This window comes from Petaurus breviceps, unplaced genomic scaffold (genome assembly GCF_028583685.1).
Source record: "Petaurus breviceps papuanus isolate PSGF00001 unplaced genomic scaffold, PetGlider_PUasm1.0 90977, whole genome shotgun sequence".
In the NCBI taxonomy this organism is placed as follows: domain Eukaryota; kingdom Metazoa; phylum Chordata; class Mammalia; order Diprotodontia; family Petauridae; genus Petaurus; species Petaurus breviceps.
Window position 1 is genome coordinate 15,495,743 of NW_027187391.1, and position 22,956 is coordinate 15,518,698.

Below are 22,956 nucleotides of genomic sequence, written 5' to 3' on the forward strand. Positions count from 1 at the left end.
AAATTCTTTTGGGATACAGATTTGGTAGTGATATTGCTAAGTTAAAGAGTATACATAGTTTTATAGCCCTTTGGGCACACGTCCAAATTGCTCTATAGAATGACTGTTAAATCAGTTCAACTCTACCAACACTGCATTAAAGTTTCATTTTTCCCACATTCCTCCAATACATGTCATTTTACTTTTCTGTCCTATTAGCCAATCTAAGAGATGTGAGGTAGTGCCTCAGAATTGTTTTAATTTGTGTTTCTGTATTCGATAGTGAGTTAAAGTATCCCTTCATATGGCTACAGATAGATTTGATTACTTCACCTGAAAATTGATCATATCTGTTGATCATTTATCAATTGGGGAGTGGCTCTTATTTTTATAAACTTGACTCAGTTCTTTCTCAGTTTGAGAAATGAGGCCTTTGTCAAAGAAACTTGCTTCATAATTTTTTTCAAAGCTATTATTAACTATATTTTCCTCAGTCCTATTCCCTCCACACCCATTTATTCTATTCTTTCTCCTTTCACCTTGTTCCTCCTCAATAATATTTTTGCTTGACTACCCCTCTCCCAATCTACATTGCCTTCTATTCCCCTTCCCCTCCTACTTTCCAGTAGAGTAAGATAAATTTCTATACCCAATTGAATGTTATTCCCTATTTGAGCATTCCTTTTTTTTTTTTTTTTGCTTTTTGGAGGAGGGAAGGTAGGACAGTTGGGGTTAAGTGACTTGCCCAAGGTCACATGGCTAGTTTTTCTGTGTATGTTAAGTGTCTGAGGCCAGATTTGAACTTAGGTCCTCCTGAATCCAGGGTTGGTACTCTATTCACTACGCTACCTAGCCGCCTCTCTTTGAGCCAATTCTGAGGAGAATAAGGTTCACTCACTTCTCCTCACTGTTCCCCTATTCTCTTCCACTGTAACAGCTTTTCTTTCTTTGCCTCTCTTATATGAGATAATTTACCCCATTCTACTTTTCCCTTTCTCTTATCCTAGTATGTTCCTCTCCTCCCCTTGGTTTTATTTTTTAGATATCCCTTCATATTCAATTCATACCTGTACTCTCTGTCTGTGTATACTCCTTCTAACTACCCTAATAATGAGAAATGTCTTATGAATTACAAGGATCATCTTCCCATGTAGGAATGTAAACAGTTTAACCTTATTAAGTTCCCTAGGATTCCCCTTAACTGTTTACCTTTATATGCTTCTTTTGAGTCTCATATTTGAAAGTCAAGTTTTCTATTCGGCTCTGGTCTTTTCATTAAGAATACTTGAAAGTTCTCTATTTCATTGAATCATTATACAATGTTGCTGATATTATGTACAATGTTTTCCTGCTGCTGCTCATTTCAGTTTGTATCAATTTGCTCAAGTCTTTCCAGTTTTTTAATGAAATCTATTCATCATTTCTTACTGCACAAATAGTATTTCATTATATTCATATACCATAACTTGTTCAGCCATTCCCTAATTGATCAATATCCCCTCAATTTCCAATATTTGGCCACCATGAAATGGGGTCCTATAAAAATTTTTGTGTATGTTGGTCGTTTTCCATTTTTAAAAAATCTCCTTGGGATATAGACCTAGCAGGTGTATTTCTGGATCAAAGCATATGCACAGTTTTGTTTCCCTTTGAGCATAGTTCCAAATTGCTTTTCAGAATGGTTGGATCAGTTCACAACTCCACTAACAGAATATCAGCATCCCAATTTTCCCATATCCTGTACAACATTTATCATTTTCCGTTTTTGTCATATTAACCAATCTGAGAGATGTGAAGTGGTACTTCAGAGTTATTTTAATTTGCATTTCTCTAATCAAAAGTGATCTAGAGCAGTTTTTCATATGACTATAGATAGCTTTGATTTCTTCACCTGAAAACTACCTGTTCATATCTTTTGACCATTTATCAATTGGGGAATGGCTTGTATTCTTATAAATTCAATTCTCTATAAATTTGAGCAATGAGGCCTTTATCAGAAACACTTGCTGTAAAAATTTTCCCAACTTTCTGCTTTCTTATTTTGGTTGCATTGGTTTTGTTCGTGCAAAAGCTTTCAAATTTAACATAATCAAAATTATCTATTGTACATTTTGTAATGCTATCTCTTGTTTGGTCATGAATTCTTCCCTTCTCCATAGATCTAACTGGTAAACTATTCCTTGCTCTTCTAATTTGCTTGTGGTGTCACTCTTTATGCCTAAATCATTTATTCATTTAGACTTTATTTTCATATATGGTGTGAAATGCTGGTAAATACCTAGTTTGCATGGCCTATTGTTTCCAGCATTCCCAGCAGTTTTTGCCAAATAGTGTGTTCTTATCCCAGAGCCTGGGGTATTTGGGTTTATAAAACACAAGACAGCTACAGTTACTTACTAATGTGTGTTAGGTCCCTAATCTGTTCCACTGATCCACCACACTATTTATTAGCCATTTCCAGATACTTTTGATGATCTGAGTAAGTAATTTAGGTACCATCATCATTTTTATTATACTGTATCACACAAGGAATTTGATAGTATCCCATCTTCTCTTTTTTTCCAAACTACTCATATAGTATTGGAATTAATTGCTCTTCAAATGTTCGGTGGAATTTCCTTGTAAATCCATCTGGTAGTGGAGTTTTAACTTGGGAACTCATTTGGGAGTTTGTTCAATTTTGTCTAAGACAGAGTTATTAAAATACTTTATTTCCTGTTCTGTTGTTATATATATATATATATATATATATATATATATGTATATATATATATATATTTTGTAAATGTTCATTCACTTCATTTAAGATTATGCTTCATTAACATATTGTTGGGTAAAATAACTACTAATAATTTTTAAGTGCCTTTATATATTTCTTGAAAATTAACTTTTTCATTTTTGATTCTGATAATTTGATTTCATCATTTTTTCAATCAAGTTATTTTTTATGTCTTATTTAAAAAAAATTAACTCCCAGTTTTACTTGGTAATTCAACGAATGTTTTTGTTTTACTATCCATCAATGATTGTTTTTGTTTTACTATCCATTTTGTTAATCTTTCCTTTGGTTTTAAGGATTTTTTGCTGAGTTTTTAATTAGAGGTTTTAATTTTGTGGGTTTTCCAATTTGGTTTTAGCTGCATGTCCAATTCATCGATATGCTCTTTCTCTCTTTTAGAGATGAAAGAATTTATAAGTAGAAATACTGTGCCCACCCCTCACCCCCAGTCCCCACTACAAATGCTGTTTTGGCTGCCATATGAAAATTTTGGCATGTTTTCTCATTGCTGTCTTTGTATTTAGTAAAACTTGTTACTCGGTGTGTGTACACATATACACATATGTATATACTAGAACTAATATTAACGCATTATCTCTGGTACCTTTCTGAAAAATGTATTTTCCCTGTTAAATCTCCTAATTAAAAAATAGGTCTATTTTTGCCAGGGTTTGTCTGAGATCATGATTGCTATCCCTGCTTTTTTTTTTTTCAGGGGTAGTGTAATATTCTGTTCCAGTCTCTCATTTTAACTCTTGTGTACATCCTTCTGTTTCAAATTTGCTTCATGTAAACAACTAATTGTTGAATTCTAGTTTCTAATCCATTCTCTCTTCTTCTGTTTTATATTTATCACATTCACATTTGCAACTGTTAATTGTACATTTATCTCCATCCTCTTCTAATATTTTTCCTTCACTTTGTTTTTTTGCCCCCTCTTTAAGAGTTTGTTTTGCTTCTGACTAATCCTTTTCTTAATCTAGCTTCTCCCCATCCTTTCCCTTAATCTCTTTCCCTCCTATTTCCATGTTGGGTGAAATTTATTTCTGTAACCAATTGTGTGTATGTGAAATTGTTTTCTTCCCTCCTTCTAGTTATGTAGGTCATTTATGTTAAACAAATTTCTCAATATTTCCTCTCCCTTGTCCTCCCTTTTTCTATTCTTCTTTTAAGATATTTAAAGTATTACAGAATCATTTTCAGGTCCTCTGTCTAATTAGACTCCTACTAGAACCCCTAAATGGATAGAATGTTTCAAAGTCCTCTATTTCATTAAAGATCCTTAAAGATCCATTTTTCCCCTATAGCATGATACAGGTTTGCTGGGGAAATTTTTTCTTAACAGTAAGCCTAGACTTTTTGCCTTCTGAAATATATTCTAAGTTAGTGCTCTCTGTCTCTCTGTCTCTCTCTGTCTCTGTCTCTCTCTTTCTCTCCCTTCTTGCCTCCCTCCCTTTCTGTCCCTTTTATGTGGTGGCTGCTAAATCTTGTGTGATCTTGATTGTGTCTCCTTGGTACTTAAATTCTTTTTTTCTGGTTGCTTGCAGCATTTTTTTTCTTTGACTTTGTAGCTCTGGATTTGGGCCATATTATTCCTGGGCAGTTTCATTTTGGATTTCTCTCAGGAGATGATCAACAGATTCTTTAATTTCTACTTTGCCCCATTTTAAGTTTTCTTTAATGATTTACTCAAATTTGCTGTCCAAGTTGTTTTAGTGCTCATGGATTTGATGTAATCCAATGATTCTTAAATTATCTCTCCTTGATATCTTTTCCAGGTCAGTTGTTTCTGTTACATTTTCTTCTATCTTTTCAGTCTTTTAATACTTTTTCAATATTTCTTGTTGTTTCATGGAGTCGTTAATATCTACTGGGTCTATTCTAATTTTCAAGAAATTAATTTCTTGAATGAGTATGTGTACCTCTTGTTCCAAACTGCTAATTCTCTTTTCATTTCTTCATTTGACAGCTCTCATTTCTTTTCTTATTTTTTCCCCCAACTCCTATTTGGTTTAAAAATCATTTTAAATCCTTTTTAAAAATTCTTGCTTTAATTCTTCCAAAAATTCTGGCTGGACTTACAACCAAGCTACATTTTTCCTTAAAGCTTTGCTTAGAGAAGTTTTTGAGTCATTTTGTTTCTTCAGAGTTTGTAATATGAACACCTTTGTTTCCATTAATAGTTCTTTATGGTGAGATTCTTGTTTTTAATTTGGTCATTCTTCCATCCCACTTGACTTTGGACTTTATGTTAAGAGGACTCTATGCACTGCCAGGAGGAACATCTAATCTGAGCTCCTCTCTTCTTGTGTTCTGCTTTTATAACTCACATTAGGAACGTACAAGCTTTCAGTGCTTTCCAAATTGATACAATCTGGGGTAAGGTCTATTCAGTACCTTCCTCATTTGAGCTCTACAAGTTTCTGACCCAGGTTGGGATCTGTTAACTTTACCCTAGTTATAAGTTTCAGTAGGATTATTGCTGGACTCAGCCACAATTGGCCCACTGGAAGGCTCTGCAAGTTCAGAACAGCAGAACTGCAGGCTCCCCTTTGGTATGGAATTCCTCCCTGATTATTCTACTATAAGCTTCAGCCTGGACCTGTAGACTAAAATTGAGTCCCTGATCTGCTTCTGGGATCAGAGACACACACCTACAGTTTGCTTCTGAACTTATTTCTCTCAGGACAAAACTAAGAAATATAACCACAATTGCTCTGCTCTACCACCTCTAAGGACAAGTCCCCTCATCAATTACGCCCTGGAACTATAACCCAGAATGGGATAGTGTGAGACATAGCTGCCAAATGGCATTCATTCCTGTAACCTTGGTTAGTTCAGGCGTCCCCTGTGGTGACTTCTTGTCCCAGTGCTTTCTGCCCTGATGCCCAAACTTAGCTCTTTTTCAGTCCCCAGGCACTAGAAGTGGGATACTCCTAGGTAGACCTCATCTCCCAGTATTTGCAAACCTATTTTCTTAACCCTACCTGGGCTAGAAAAATTACTCAGAGGGGAGGGGAAGGCGGGAGGGAAAATTTGAAACTCAAGGAATTGTGGAACTGAATCTTGTAAACTAAAAGAAAACAAACAAATTAGTAAAGACCAAAAAATTAAAAAAAAAACAAACATATTATAGAAGTAACTAAAAAAATGACTCTCTGACTTTGTTTTGGATTTCCCAATCAGCATTCAGCCTGGGGTCTTTTCCAGATCTTTGTAGATGCCAAGCTATACTTCTTGCTGTTATTCCACCATCCTGATTCCCCTGAGCCAGGAAAGTAATCTAACCTCTTTGTGCTCTGTAAGATTTCTAGATAAAGTGCCAACTTTCATCGGTATAAGGAGTTTCCTCAGGAGTCCCTATCATCTGCATGGAATATTAATTTTTAAAAAGACAACAAATTTATATTAAATTATATTAATGATTAAAAATCTTGAGATAATTATTCTGAATACTCATCATTATATGATAAAAATATAACACTGCCTCTATTTCTTCTAATGTAAAATGAGGCCTGCCTGAATTAAATGATTTATGGTTAGACTCTTACATTAATTACCCAGTAAAATTCTGTTTTTAATACATCAGTTTGCTTATCATTTTTTTCCTTTCACATTGCTATAAAAGGAAAATAAATTTCCACTCATTTGAATTTTCTGGTTGTCCTCATAAATGGAAGCTTAATATTTATGTATATACACACATTTATATACCTGTACATAGGTACACACATATATGTATATATGTATACACATAATCTATAAAATTACATACACATATAATATATTCATGTGTTATATGTATACAAACCCACATATACCTATTAAAGCTTAAACTTGCACTAAGACTTTTAGAATACCCAAAATACATATTTAGATGTGTTATGAATGCATATAAAATGCTATAGTCTAAACCCAAAAGTATTTCAGCACACATGGCCTCATGAGGACAATTAAACCACTACCACTGTAACTGGCCTTTACTAACATACCAAAATCCTTTGGTGACTAACCATAAAGCATGGTGTGATTTCAAATTCCTCAGAGTACAAAGGTTCTTTCATCAACATAGGAAAACCTCTTTGAGGGAATATTTTCAAAGAATGGATGGAATTCTGGATGTTGTAAGCAGCCTTTGAATGATCTAAAAGAACAATGAGTGACTAACAAGAAATGTTTTTTGAGTTCAGAGACCTTTTTAATAAAAGACACTTGGTCATGTCACCCTACAGTGCTAATGAGGAACACAAAAGAGCATCACCATGATAATGGATACATGTCAACATCTATTACAGAGAATAAAGAGGCAAATGAAATCAATGACAAAATCTGATTTAAGGATCATGCTAAAAAACGTACTTCAATAGATCAAAGATTTAGGATCATACTTTTAAGAGCTGTAAGGGACCTTCAGGTCTAGTTCAAACTTTACATTTTTCAGGTAAGGAAACTGGCCTAGGGAGGTTAGAGGATATGGGCATTCTCTCTACTAGTTTAGATCACAACCCACCCACGCCCTTTGTCCTGTGCAGTTATTGTCCACACACTTACTTAGATGCACTCAAGGTGCTGCGAAGTCTTCGTCTTTTTGGTACATGGTGGATATCAGCAGGGTACTCAGGCTGTCTACTTGTTATCCCTCAGTCTATTCACAGGACAACTCATTTTCCAATCATCTATTTCCTCAACAATCTTTCTTTTGTAGCTTTTCTCACATAGGTCATCCCTGAAAAAGTGCTGCAAGCTTTCCTAAGTATACCATGCATCTTTCCACTGTATTTTGGATCACCCACAACTATTTTAAGAGATTACGGAGTTCCAAAATTCAAAACCTTCACAGTATTGATGAAAGAACATTTGTGTTAAAAAGATGATTCCCTAAATGGGGAATTATTAAAAGTCCTGCACAAATTCACTACAGCCAACTTGTTTCTCCTATTAACTTTTATGCCCAACTCACTAACAATCTGCAATGACTATCTTAAATATGTATATGGACATACCCAATGAATAGTTCCTCCAACTGCATGTTATAACCTGTATAGCAGTCATTTTCATCTATTCAATTTTTCCTACGTGTACTGTTTGCCTTATTTCCCTTAAAAAATCATGGACCTTACTGAAAACCTGAAGGACTCCATATAGTCAGCATAATATCATTTGTAAAAAGGACCATTTGGAGGACTTCTATTTACAGTAAAACTCTATTTTATTCAGACCTCACACAGGATATACTCCATGACAATGGTGAACATCTTTGGCAAGCATTCATATCTTTGTTCTGGTAACAGTTAGAAGATCACTGAACATAGTTTATCATGAAATCTTATCTGACCTAAAAATATGTATTGTAGGCCAGGCCTGGCTTAGACTAGTCTCACAATTCAGGTGTGAAACTGGAATAAAATGAGAAATTCACAGAACATCTAACAATTCTCCTAAAAGAGTTTTACTTAGGCATAAAATGCAAGAAATATTCACAAAGTATATCATATATATATATTGGGGGAACCTGCAGCCTCGAGGCCACATGTGGCCCTCTACATCCTCAGGTGCAGCCCTTTGACCAAATCCAACTTCACAGAGCAAATCCCCTTAACAAAAGGGTTTGTTCCATATAACTTGAATCCAGTCAAAGGGTGACACTAAAGGACCTAGAAGGCCACATGTGGCCTCGAGGACGCAGGTTCCCCATCTCAGATCCCAACCAATCAATTAAGAGATAGCTTCCTTGTGTTTTGGGGGGGGGGAAAACAGCCTGAGCTATTCCCCAACTGAAAAATGGCAAAGGGATATGAACAGTCAGTGTTCAGAGAAATCAATCAAAGCTATCAATAGTCATCTGAAAAGTTGCTCTACATAAATAAATGCAAACTAAAAAAACTCTGAGGTAACATTTCATGCCCATTAGATTGGTTAAGATGACATAAAAGGAAAATAACAAATGCTAGAGGAGATGTGTGAGAATAATTATACTAATGAATAATTGGTTTATCTGTGAATTGGTCCAACTATTCTAGAAAGCAATATGGAACTATGCCCTCAAAGCTATTAACCTGTGCATTTCCTTTTATCCAGCAATATAACTACTAAGTCTAAACACCCCCCCCCCAAAGGGAAAAGGACACATATGTACAAAAATACTTATAACATACTTATAAGCTTTTTTGTAGTGGTAAAGAATTGGAAAAGGAATGAATGTCAATCAACTGAGGAATGGTTGAACAGGTTGTGCTATATAAATGTGATGCAATACTATTATGTTACAAGAAAGGATGAAGGGGAGAATTTAAAAAATTTATATGAACTAATGCAAAATTAAATGAGAAGAACCAGGAGAACAATTTATACAGTAATATCAATATTACAATCAACTGTGAAAGACTTAATAACTGATCAACACAAAGAGCCACTACAATTCCAAAGGACTGATTATGAAAAATGCTATCTGCCTCCTGATAGAGCACTGATGGACTCAAGAGTACAGACTGAAATATATTTCTTTTTCTCCCTTTCTTTTTCTTCCCCTCCCTCCCTAACATGGCTACTGTGGTAATTTGTTTTGTATTGCTTCTTATTTAAATGTAAAGGGTTTTATATTTCTTGCCTTCTCAAAGGATCGGGGAAGGGGCAGGAGGAGGGAGAAAATTTGAAACTGAAAATAAAACTAAATTTAAAAAAAGAAAAGAAAAACTAGGTAAGCTTAGATGACAGACAGTAAGAGAGACTCCATATCAGAACAAAAGCACTAAGGCTACAATTTCCTTAGTCAAATCAAATGCTGATGTGTAAACAATAAAACACAGCAATAGCTTATATTATCTATACTTTTCAGACAAATGTGTGAAAATGTGGTCTACTATAGAAAATTATCTACAAAAGTCTGCTTATTCTTCTTTTATCCTCCCATTAAAAATACCATTAATATGTATTTAGCTTATTCTCATAAAAATCTTACAAATATGAATAAGTATATATTTGTTAGGAGTTACTAATGTTCTTGGGAACTAAAATGTTAGGATCTGAAAATAGTGCTTTCACTGTTAGTGAAAATAAAAATAGATCATTATAGAAGTATTGACAGACATTCTATTTTCATTGTTGTTCTTTTAGTTTCATCTGTAAATACTCTTGGGATACAGTGGCTTAGTTAGACCTGAAGTCAAATTTCTGTACTTTTGTTTTCACTTCCAATGCTTTTACTGTTTTATAATGTAATTCAAGTACTAATTTTCTATAACCCCCCTTATACTTTTTCTGAAAATTCTAAACCAGTGTTCCCATTGATTCCCATTTCACTTTGCTTGGCAAAGAGGTCAAGTGTTTGCTAGAAAAGGTAGTTTCTGAACTGAGTTAGCCTCTTCATAATGATACTTGCTTTTTATCAGTTAAGCATTTACAAAATAGTGATAATCAAGGTCAGTATCCTTTCCTTTGTTCATTTCTTATTTGGAGGGGCTTCCAAGTTTGTTTGAATAGATCAAGCTGAAGCTATCATAACTACAGCAATTTTAACATTTAGCCTTCTAATTTAATGTTAATTTTGTCCTCTGCCTTAACCAATTGACAGCCTGACAACACAAAGAAAACTGATTTTGATATGGTTTCCACTTCAAATACCAGTTATTTCCTGTCCAAATATTGGCAAATAGAAAAAAATAGCCAAAATATATATGCATAAGGTTTCTCAGTAGTCTTCCCACTTCTTTTTTTTCCTCAAACCTAAGCCATATTTTCCAACACACTTTTCACCACATCTCCTTCATAATGAAGTCAGAGTCCTAAAATATATGTTTAATGTTATGACAAGTACAGCAAGATAAAATAATATAGTGTTCCATTAATTATATTTCTTATTGTTTCTAGACATAAAATAAAACCAATTCTGCCAAACCCTTTGTTTGCCTTTGCAAGGAGACCTATGAACAAACCAAATTTCCATTTAACAGCCATCTTTCTTTTTTTGTTGTTTCTTTAGTATTTTATTTTTCTCCAGTTACATGTAAAAACAATTTTTAACATTCATTTTAAAAATTTTGAGTTCCAAATTCTCTCCCTTCCTCCCACTCCATTCCCCTCCCCACTGAGAAGGCAAGCAATTCGATATAGGGTATACATGTGTAGTCATGCAAAACATTAACACATTAGTCATGTTGTGAAAGAAAACATAGACCAAAAAAAAACCCTCAAGAAAAATAAAATTTAAAAAGTATGCTTCATCTGTATTCAGACACCATCAGTTCTTTCTCTGGGGATGGACAGCATTTTTCATCATGAGTCCTTCAAATTGTATTAGATCATTGTATTGCTGAGAATAGCTAAGTCATTCAAAGCTGATCATCATATTGTCACTACTTTGTAGACAGTATATTTTACTTTGCATAAGCTCATGTAAGGTTTTCCAGGTTTTTCTGAAAGCATCCTGCTCATCATTTTTTATAGCAGAATAGTATTCCATCACAATTACACAGTACAATTTGTTCAGTCATTTCCAAATTGATGGGCATCCCCTCAATGTCCAATTCTTTGCCATCAGAAAAAAGCTACAATAAAACATTTTTCTACCTCTAGGCCCTTTTCCTTTTTGTTATTTATTTCTTTTTGGACACAGACTTAATAGTGGTATACCATGATTTTATAGCCCTTTGGACATAGTTTTAAACTGTTCTAAAGGATGGTTGAAGCAGTGTACAACTTTGCCAACAGTCCATTAGTGTTTCAATTTTCCCACATCCCCTCCAATATTTGTCATTTTCCTTTTCTGTCCAATTAGCCAATCTAATAGGTATGACATAATATCTGAAAAATGCTTTAATCTGCATTTCTCCAATCAATAGTGAGTTGTAACATTTTTTTCATATGGTTATAGATAGCTTTGATTACTTCATATGAAAACTGTTCATATCTTTTTATCATTTATTAATTGGGGAATGGCTCTTATTTTTATAAATTTGACTCAGTTCTCTATATATTTGAAATGAGGCCTTTATCAAAGAAATTTGCTTCAAATATTTTTCACAGCTCTGATTACTAAACATATTCGCCTCCATTCTATTTCCCTCACCCCATTTATTCTAATCTCTCTCTCCTTTCACCCTGTCCCTCCTCAACAGTGTTTTACTTCTGATTAGCCCCTTCCTTAATCTTCCCTTCCTTCTATCACCACCCCCTCTTTTATAGTCTTCCCCTCCTACTTTCCTGTAGGGTAAGATAGATTTCTATACCCAATTGAGTGTGTATGTTATTCCCACTTTGAGTCAATTCTGATGAGAGCAAGATTCACTCACTCCCCTGGCCTTATCTTCTCCACTGTAAAAGCTTTTTGTGGCCTCTTTTACTTAATTTACCCCATTCTACCTCTCTCCCCTTCCCTTTCTCCTAGTACATTCCTCTTTCTAACCCCTTAATTTTATTTTTTAGAGGTCATTCCTTCATATTCAACTCACACCTGTGCCTTCTGTCTATATATTCCTTCTAATTGCCCTAATAAAGAGAAAATTCTTAGGAGTTACAAGTTATCCTCTTCCCATGTAGAAATGTAAACAGTTTAACCTTATTAAGTCCCTTATGATTTCTCTTAACTGTTTACCTTTTTATGATTCTCTGGAGTCTTGTATTTTAAAGTCAAATTGTCTATTCAACTCTGGTATTTTCATCAAGAATACTTGAAAGTCCTCTATCTTGTTGAATATCCAATTTTTTCCCTTGAATGATTATACTGTTTTGCTGGGTAATTCTTGTTATAATCCTAGCTCTTTTGCCCTCCAAACCCTTCAATTCTTTAATGTATAAGCTGTTAAATCTTGTATTATCCTGACTGTGACTCCACAATATCTGAACTGTGGATTCTTTAAATTTCTATTTTACCCTCTGGTTCTAGAATATTGGGTCGGTTTTCCTTGATAATTCCTTGAAAGATGACATCTAGGCTCTTTTTTTCATGGCTTTCAGGTAGTCCAATAATTTTTAAATGATCTCTTCTGGATCTATTAACAGCCATATTTCTATTTAACTTTTTTGTCTTAAGGTCTCATTTACTGCAAGGATGACAATACTAATGTGCTTCAGTTCTTCAGTAATATGTCAATTTGTTAATTTAGATAAGGACTTCACATTTAGAATAATTTCATCTAAGTCAATGTTTACAGACAGCCTAAGACTTATGTCATATTTTCCTACTGACCTTTTCCATGATCATTTTGGAAATGGAAGAGGATCAGACAAAATTAAGGAACTTTTTAGATCTATGTTTCATGAGCTGCAATGGTCAAAGAATTCATTTGCCTTGAATCCAACTACTAGTGTAAAAGAAACTTTCTATGCTTGGTTGTATTTGTCTTTGGTCAGTCTGTCATTGGGAACATAAGACCATAACTGATACCTTTCTGGCATGCTATAAGCTTCTCAGATTTATGCTCATCTGGGACAGCCTTCAGAAACTCAGAAACACTTTCCCATCACAATGAGAAATTAGAGCAGGATTTTGTACATTCTCCATAATGGTGCTCATATGCTTATAAGGCACAGGTTAAGAAATTACACCAACCTGCCATCAGCAGTTGCCTTCAGAATATACAAATTTCTCAGCCTAGCATTAAGGGCTTCTACACTCCGGATGCTATCTTTCCAGTCTTATTCCATATTTTCCATTATATATTTCAAATTCAAGTCAGATCTTCAAAAGTACTTCAGTCTATCCCTGTGCCCTTCAGTTTACTCAAGAACCAATCTGGTTTCTAGGTCTAAGTATTTAAAATACACACATACACACACACACACAAACACACACCTTCAACTAAAAAATGTTCACTTCCTTATTTTCCCCAATATGCAATGCAACATTTGATTATAAAATAAGGTTATATTGGTTCCCTTTGAAATGACATAGAAAAAATTTTGATGTATTTTTTAATTGATAGGATTTCATTATTTTAACAGACTATGAAAAGTTTCAGGGAAACTTCTAATTCCCATTATTCAGGTTGTTTTTTACCTGCTATCTCAAGAAGTGTAGCTATATGATCACCTTCTGCCAACTTCACAAATCCAACCTGATTTCCAAAATTACCAATTCCTTGAAAGGGTAAATTTAAATCTCTTCCTTGTAGTATTTCTTCTATTAATGCTTTTGTTTCCAAAAGAGCAGCTATACCTCTGTCAAAAGAAGAAAAATATAAAAGATAAAGAAAAGTTATAATTTTTGGAGACTGGAATAAAAACTGGAAATTTTCATTAAAATAACTACCAAATATTTTCATCTCAGAATCATTTCTTTCTTTTTTTTAAACTTTTTTTGAGGGGAGGGCAATTGGGGTTAAGTGACTTGCCCAAGATCACACGGCTAGTAATTGTTAAGTATCTGAGGCCAGATTTGAACTCAGGTCCTCCTGACTCCAGGGCCTATGCTCTATTCACTGCACCACCTAGCTGCCCCTCAGAATCATTTCTGAAAATCAAACTGTTCATCATAGAAGTGGGAGATAGACCCATATATACAAAAATATTTACAGCAGCTCTTTTTGTGGTAGCAAAGAACTGGAAATTAAGGGGGTGCCCATCAATTGGGGAATAGCTAAAAACAAATTGCTATATATTAATGTTATGGAATACTATTATGCTATAAGAAACGAGGAGCAGATGGACTTCATATTTATCTGGAGAGGCTTATACGAACTGATGCTAACTGAGAAGAGTACAACCGGGAGAAATTTGTACACAATTAGAGACACAACATATGTGTGATGAGCAACTTCGATAGACTGAACTCTTCTCAGCAATGCAGTGATATAAGTCAATCCCAAAAGACTCATAATGGAGAGAAATATCTACATCCAGAGAAAGAACTGAGTTTATAAAGAGATTGAAGCAAACTACTTGTTTGGTTTTATGTCCTCTTTACCATTTTTCATTCCATCTGATACAATCCATCTTTATAACCTGACTAATGTCTAATGTGCAAGTATTTACAGATCCTATACTTGACTGTATGCCGCCATGGGGAGGGAGGGAAGGGAAGGGGACAAAATGTGAAACTTAAGGAATTGTGGAACTGAATCTTATAAACTAAAAGTAAATAAACAAATTAATAAAAATTATCTAAAGACAAAAAAAACGAAAAAATCAAACTGTTCAGCATAATAAGCTCATATTGCAACTTGAGTTTTACAAGTAAGCATTAAAGTTAAAGCTAACATGAAATGAACTCAGGTACAATAAAAGTAAATTTAATTTCTGATATTTTCATTTTTATTGAAAAAATTGAAAGTGCATTACTTGTAACAACTATTTCATTATTCATCAAGAATTCTGAAATACTGACTTGTCAAAACAAAGAATCAGAAAAAATAACTGATTAAATATTTACATTATGTACCTAAAATATTAAAAGCTATAATTTATATCTGACTTATGACTTATATAATGGACTCTATAACTATTAACAAAAATATGTACCTCATAAAGTACTCTAAATACAAAATGGAAGAGAGGAAAAAGCACTGTATTTCTAGACCTGAGTCCAAATCCTAGTTTTGCCACCTGAAACCTATGTGACTTTGGGCAAGATTCTTAACTTCTATGGACCTTGATTTATTCATCTATGAAAGGGGAGATGGTGAATTAAGTGATCTCTTATGCCCTTCACAGCTTTAAATCTAATATTCTAATGGTCTAAAGAGAAACCCAGGTTCTATTAATTAGTCTCTACAAAGTGGATGTCAAATGCATGTCAGAGAATACCAGCATTAAAAAGGAAGCTCTGCCCTATTTAATTTGTTTCATTTTCCCAATTAAAAATGAATATTTAATAGAGGCCAACTAATTTAACCTTCTACACTTTTATTTCTGCAATGTTTTTGGTAGCAGGAATAAGTTATTTTCAATATTAAATACAATTATTGGTATATAGCTTCCTTATCACATGTATCCTACTTTCAGAATGGATTTTTTTTTAAAGTGTCACTAGGGGGCAGGCATTATCCAGTAAATAGTTACAGTCTTTTCAAGACTACATCACTGTTCAAGAAGATTATATTATTTTACCATAATATTTCTGTGAGAGCGTTATTTGTGTAGTTCTATGCCAATTATGTGAGAAAGAGTAATCAGTGGAAACTTTTAATCAGTGGGTGTTTTATTCTTCCTACTTACTGACCCAAGCCAGAACTGTTTCTGGAATAATTATTTAGTGTTGAAAATGCACTTGTTAGAGGACATACAGAACAATCTACTGAGTTTAGAGTCACATTTATGTGTTCAGAATGACTTTGTAAATGGAAAATTTTCTTAGTTTATTTTAAAAAATCTTCCAAATACAGTCCTTTTGAATGTATCTTTACTATGTTTTAGTCAGCGGATTAAAACTTTTACTGAGTCAATCTCTATTAAAACATGCATGGGTCTTCCTCATGAATATATATGATATATAAGGGAATGTAATACATGGCACTTCTAGTAAATTTAATAAGAAGCTATTTTTAAGGGTCTGATGGTTCCTATCTTATGAGAAAATCTTTGTTAGGCACAAGTAAAAATAGGAACAGCAACACCCTACCTATTAAGTAGATTCCCCATTTTTCTTTAAGCCCCAAAATAATCTGTATTCATATCCTCTTTTCCCTAGTTCGTCTATATTTTGATTGGAAATGTTTTGCTATACCTTTAGTTGATTTATTATTTAGTGACCATTTTAAAATATCCTTGTGTTTTAAATTCATTTTAAAGAAAAAATAATGTCCATACATTCCAAAGTGAAAGTACTATAAATTTTTAAGATGGATTATCAGAATTAGAATAAAGTCTCAAATTATAATGCTTCAATGAAGCATGTATTTGTGAATAACTAATCAAATCTATGTTGAAGCTACTCAAAATAGATCAGTGATGACTGCATAGGACATAGGTTCAATTCCTACATATGCCATTGACAAAGTGTCTTACTGTGAGTAAATCACTTTACTTTGTGGGGGACACAATTCTCTCATCTATAAAATTAATCAATTCAATAAGAAGACTTCTAAGTTTGCTTTCAGGTTTAAAAATATTATGTTTTTCAGTATTTCTCCTAATAGTCTTTTACCTAGAGTGGAGCTACATTAAAATAAATACATTATAAATAAGTCCTTGAAATGTCTTTCCACTGTCATAAAAATCTACAATAATAAAGCCAGTCAATAAACAAGCATTTATTAAAGACCTTCTATGTTCCAAGCATTGTGTCAAGCACTGGGGATACAAAGTAACGCAAAAGATAGTCTCTACTCTTAAGGAGTAAAAGAAAAAACATGAAAACAACTACATACAAACAAAATATATAAAGGATAAAATGCAGAGAACCTTAGAAGGTAGGCTCTAAGATTAAGGAAGCCTGGGAAAGGCTTCTTGTACAAAGTAAGATTTTTGGTGGGACTTGGGGTGATGGTCAAGGGAGCCAGAAGGCAGAGGGTAGGAGGTAAAGCATTCCAGATATGTAGGACAGATAGTGAAAATGCCCAGTCAGAAGGTGAGGAGTATGTGAGTAACACCAAGGAGACCAATGTCACTGGTAGGGTTATTATAAGACTGGAAAGGTAGGAAGGGCCAAGTTTAAAGCCAAACAGGATTTTATAGTTGATCTGGAAAGTGATAGGGAGTCACTGGAATTCATTGACTATGGGGATGACATGATCAGATGTGTGCTTCAGGAAGGTCATTTAGACTAGGGAGTGCAGGATAGACTTAAGTGGGGAAAGACTTGGGGCAGGGAGTCCAACTAGTAGTCCAGTCATGAGGTGATGAAAGTGGTAGCAATATCAGAAGATAGTAAGAGTAGAGGCATGAATATACAAGAGAGGTTATGAAAGTAAAATTGATAAGACTTGGAAACAGATTAGATACACAGGGTAGAATACAGTGGGGATGATGACACCATGATACCTAAATGAAAGTGAGGCTCGGTGACTGGATGGTGGTACCCTTGATAGTAATAGCGAAGTTAGAAAGAGGACACATTGGGAGAAAAAAGAATGAATTCAGTTGTAGACATGTTAACTTTAATGTCTATGAGATATCTAGGTCAAGATGTCTAAGGCCTGTTGATTTCACTTCTACGACACCTCTCCAATACTCACTGTTCTTTTCTCTAATAACACCACCACCTTTATGCAAGCCTTTATCACCTCACACCTAGATTACTGCAGTAGCCTGCTGGTGGATCTGCCTGCCTCAAATTTTTCTTCACTCCAGTCTGTCCTCAATTCAGCCATTAAAGTAGTTTTACTAAAGCTTAAGTCCAACCCTCTCACCTCCCTAATCAATAAAATCCAGTGGCTCCCTATTGCCTCCGGGATCAAATGCAAAATCTTCTATTTGGCATTCCAAATCCTTTATAACCTAACCCTCTCCTATTTTGTCAGTCAGTCTCATAATTATACTTCTTATACTTCCCACAACACGCTCTTTAATCCAGTAACACTGGTCTCCTAGCTGTTCCACAAAAAAGACAAGTTTTGGGCATTTTCTCTAGGCCAGGAATTCTCATTCTGCCAGGAATGCTCTCCTTTCTCTTCTCTGCCTACTAATTTCCTTTAAGTCCCAACAAAAATCACATCTCCTACTGGTAGCCTTTCCTAACACCTCTTATTTCTTGTGCCTTCCTTCTCTTAATTATTTTCTATTTATCTTGTATAGAGCCTGTCTTTATGTATTTGTTTTATTGTTGTGTTCCCAAATAGATTGAGGGAAGGCTCTGTCTTTTTCTCTTTTTTGTATCCCCAGAGCTTAGTACAGTGGCTTGAACACAACAGGAGCTTAATAAATGCTTATTGATTGATCAACTAACAGAAAGTTGGAGATACAAAACAGTAAGAAGAGAGGTTAGTGCCGGATAAAAGATCTGAGAATCATCTGCATAGAGATGATGAATCCGTGAGAATTGATGAGATCACCAAGGAAATTACTATAGATTGAAAAAGAGAAGAAGGCCTAGGAAAAAGCCCTGGTGGACACCCACAGTTAGGAAGATTGACCCAATAAGGGAGAATTGAGGAGGGGATCAGATAGAAGGAGAAAGAGTAGTGTCATAGAAACCAAGAAAATTGATTATCAAGAAGAAGAGAGTGACCGACAGAGTCAAAGTCTGCAGAGAGTCCAAGGAGGAAGAGTGAGAAAAGACTACTGGATTAGTTAATTAAAAGATCATTAGTAAGTTTGAAGAGAGCTATTTCAGTTAAATGATGAGGTCATATGCCAGACAATAGAGAATTAAGAAGAGAGTAAGAGAAAAGACAGTGGAGGCATTAGTTGTAAACAACTTTCTCTGGAGTTTAGGCACAAAAAACTAAAATATGGGATAATAGCTAATGGAAAGGATTAGATCAACTGAGAGTTTTTTTTAGCATGGGAGAGATAGGGGCAGGACTGTATGAAGTAGGGAAACAACCAGCAGACAGGAAGAGATTGTACACAAGTGAAAGAGCAGAGATGATAGAGGGGGCAATCTGGAGAAAACTGGATGAAACAGGTTCTGTTGTCCAGGTAGAAGGGTCTGTCTTGGCAAGAAGGGTCACTTCTTCATGTGAGGAGGAGACATTGGCAGAAAGCATTTGAGTGATGTGAGATGAAGAGGAAGCTCTCTTTGAACAATCTTAATTTTTCAGTGAGATAGGAAGCAAATTTCTCAGCTTGAGAACTCAGAATGAGAAGGGGAGCCACAGGAAGTTTAAAGAGGGATAAAACAGTTTGGAAAAGCTACTGTGGTTAGTGACTAATTTAGGTAAATATAAAAGGATTGTCTTGCCTCAATAATGATACATTCAGATATATGTATATCATCTGCATAGAGATGATGACCATGAGAATTGATGAAATCACCAAGGGAATTAATATAGAGCGTTAAAGAGAAGAGGACCCAGGAAAGAGCCCTTTTTGGTGGACACCCAAAGATAGGAAGAATTACCCAACAAAGTCATACAAACATATTATGTACACATCTGATCTCCCCTATAAGCTTGCAATTTTTTAAATCATCCACAGAGCCCAAGAGTTAAAACTTAAAACACAGAAAAAAGCCTTTGACCAAACATGCTATCCCAGGGTCCACATAGTATTGAGTGTGAAACGAAGTATTATTTCCTTGCCTACATTGCAGATAATGATATAAAGTATTATACTATCAGCACTGACAAAACCACAAATAAATTGGGTCACTTCCTAATACTCCAGAAGTCTTCTCCAGGAAGTAATAACCTCTAACAGTTAGCATGGCTTTAACAAGAACAGGTCATGCCAGATTAACCTTTCTTATTTATTTATTTATACAGATATTTATTGGGCAACTAGAATAAAAGATGTAGAATACTTTAAACATTATATGTTTAGACTTCTTTAAAGCATATGATAAAGAGCTTTATCCTATCCTTATTGATACAGTAAAGAGAGAGGGGAATCAGCTAATTGAAAATTAAATTAGATAAATTCTTAATTGGTTTAATAACTGAAATCAAGGAGTGGTAATTAACAAGCCGATGTCAATGTGGAAGAAATCTTCAATTGGTCTGCCCAAAGAATCTGTCCTTGCCTCTGCAGTGTTAAACATTTTTATCAGTGACTTGGATGAAGTATATATATAAGGTATACCTGTCAAAAATTTGCAGAAGACATGAAGATCATTAACAGGCTCGATCAGAGTCAGGATCCAAAAATAGCTCTACAAACTAGGATGGGCTATAAAAATCTGCAATTTTACAAGTACAAAAATGAGAGATATGTAGCTAGATAAGAAAGATCCAGTGATTTTAGTGACTGTGGGATCCAGAGGAGTTAAAAGTGTAGCATGGCAGTCCAAAAAGCTACTACCACCATTGCCTGGGTTAAGAGAAGCAATGACTAGAACCAACAAAGTGACAATCTCAATGTCCTCTTCCTCCATAAAACCTTGTCTACACTGAATAGCTTTGAGTACCACAATGAAGGAAGAACACAGGTTAGTGAGAGCAAATTCAGAAGAGGGGCAGGACAGTGAAAGGATTGATTAAAGCAGACCTGCACAACTTGGCAGTAGGTAGTGGCCAAAATTAAAATAGGCTAAACAAGTTCAGGCCACAGATAGGTTAGACTAAAGACAGACTGAAGATGATTGATTGCTGTGGGTCATGTGACAACAGGAGAGTGCACCATGGCAACCCTATATTTTTCACAGGCTGCCTGAAATCCTTTGATGGGGGGCAAGTCATGTTGCACAGGCCTGGGTTAAAGGAACTGGACATGTTCTCACTGGAGAAGACTTAGGTTAATAGCTTTCTTCAACTATAAAAGGGTTATAGTCTTGAGGAAGGGGATTACTCCTGGTCTGTTTGGCTCTAGCAGTGGATAAAAGTTGCAAGCCTTTGTGGGGTGGCTAGGTGGCGCAGTGAGTAAAGCGCCGGCCCTGGAGTCAGGAGGACCTGAGTTCGGTTCCGGCCTCAGACACTTAACACCCACACAAAAAAAAACTAGCCATGTAACTTTGGGCAAGTTACTTAACCCCAATTGCCCTCCAAAAGGCAAAAAAAAAAAAGTTGCAAGCCTTAATATAAGTAAAAACATCCTAATCAAGAGAACTTTCTCAAAGTGGGATAGTCTGCTTTAGAATGCTGTAAATATCCTTTACTGTCAAGATTTAAGCAAAGGTTAGATGATTACTTTTGAAAATGACATAGAAGGCATTTCTGTTCAGATGTGTGTTTGACTATGTAGTCTCTGAGACTACCTAAAGTTCTAGGAGTCTATGATTCTGAACTCAGAAATGTGCTGAGGCGAAGCCAAAGAGAAGTCTCTTCTATTTATCTACAGATAGGAAGTATGAGATCCTTTGTGTTGCTATATCAGATATGTATAGTTCAAAGAATTTAAAAAAAAAAACACAACAGCCTAAGAACAATGAAATGTACCTGCTGATCACTCTAACACAACATAAAACTCTGGACCAATTTACTTATACAAGTATTGCAATAAAAGGTAGTGTAGTCGAAATACCAATCTATATTACTCTAAAGCCTTCTAAATGAACTCAACAAATCATACTTTACAGCTGGAAGGGACTTTAGAAATCATCTACTCTAACATCTTCACTTTACAGATGAGAAAACTGAGTCCCAGAGGAGACAGATGACTAGCCCAAGGTCATACTAATAATAAGTGGGAAAACTAATATTGTAACTGAGATCCTGTAATTCCACCTTAATGACTCTTTCCACTACCTCAGATGGCCTCTCTTTTCATGAAGCCTCCCCTGAATCCACTTAAGGGTTACCTAAGTCCATACATAAGGGTTAAAGTCACCTCTCCATGTCATAGCATTTCTAAAGGATTTCTCTCTGCTTATTGTCCTGTCTATCATGATTATTTACATAGTTATACATCCCCTTGTTAGACTGGAAAATTCCTGAAAGCAGAACCTGACATTTGTCTTTGTATTCCAAGTGCCCGGCATTCTATCCTGCACATAGAAGGTATTTAATAAATGTCTTGCTGAAAGAAACAAAAAAAAAATGAAACTCTGCTGTGTACATGTTACAGTTCTGCCACTAACTAGCTGTGTGGCTTTGACCAAATCACTTAATTTCTTGGATCTCAGTTTCCTTACTATAAAATGAGGTAGCTCTAGAAGAGCTAGAAATTCTTCAACATCTTTTCTATTGCTAACATTCTACAATTCTCTATAGTTCTATGACTGCTTATTACTTATTACCTCAACTGTCTCCAAATGTCCAAATATCTCCAAATCACAATAATCACAAATGCTCCATAACTTAGTTAAAGATATCTGTCTACTGAGCTGAGCAAAGAAATCATTTTCCTATGGCCATCTTGGTGATAAACCTCTCCAAAGTGAGCTTGACTTATTCTCAAATGATAAAAAAACAGTTTGTTAACCAATCTATCCTCAAAGTCCTTCCTTCTCGGTAAGATTTAAAAAAATTTTACATTCCACTAGCATAGCTTTTGAGAATATAGGGCCTAAGGGTGGCTAGGTGGTACAGTGAATAGAGCACTGGCCCTGGAGTCAGGAGGACCTGAGTTCAAATCCAGCCTCAGACACTTAACACAAAAGCTAACCCTGTGAACTTGGGCAAGTCACTTAACCCCAATTGCCCTCCAAAAAGCAAAAAAAAAAAAAAAAGAGAGAGAGAGAGAGACAATATAGGGTCTCTTCCCTGTAATTGTGAGGTTTACTGATTTGA

At 35.0% G+C, this 22,956-nt stretch overlaps 1 protein-coding gene across 3 annotated transcripts in view; it reads right to left on the reverse strand.

Annotated features, from left to right (window-relative positions):
• The window catches only part of AKAP7 (A-kinase anchoring protein 7), a 171,881-nt gene that overhangs the window by 109,255 nt on the left and 39,670 nt on the right, over positions 1–22,956 (reverse strand). For all 3 annotated transcript variants that reach the window (XM_069077388.1, XM_069077387.1, XM_069077386.1), the window contains exon 4: positions 13,752–13,912. In XM_069077388.1, the coding sequence (XP_068933489.1) occupies positions 13,752–13,912 (161 nt within the window). The remainder of the gene's footprint in view (positions 1–13,751; positions 13,913–22,956) is intronic.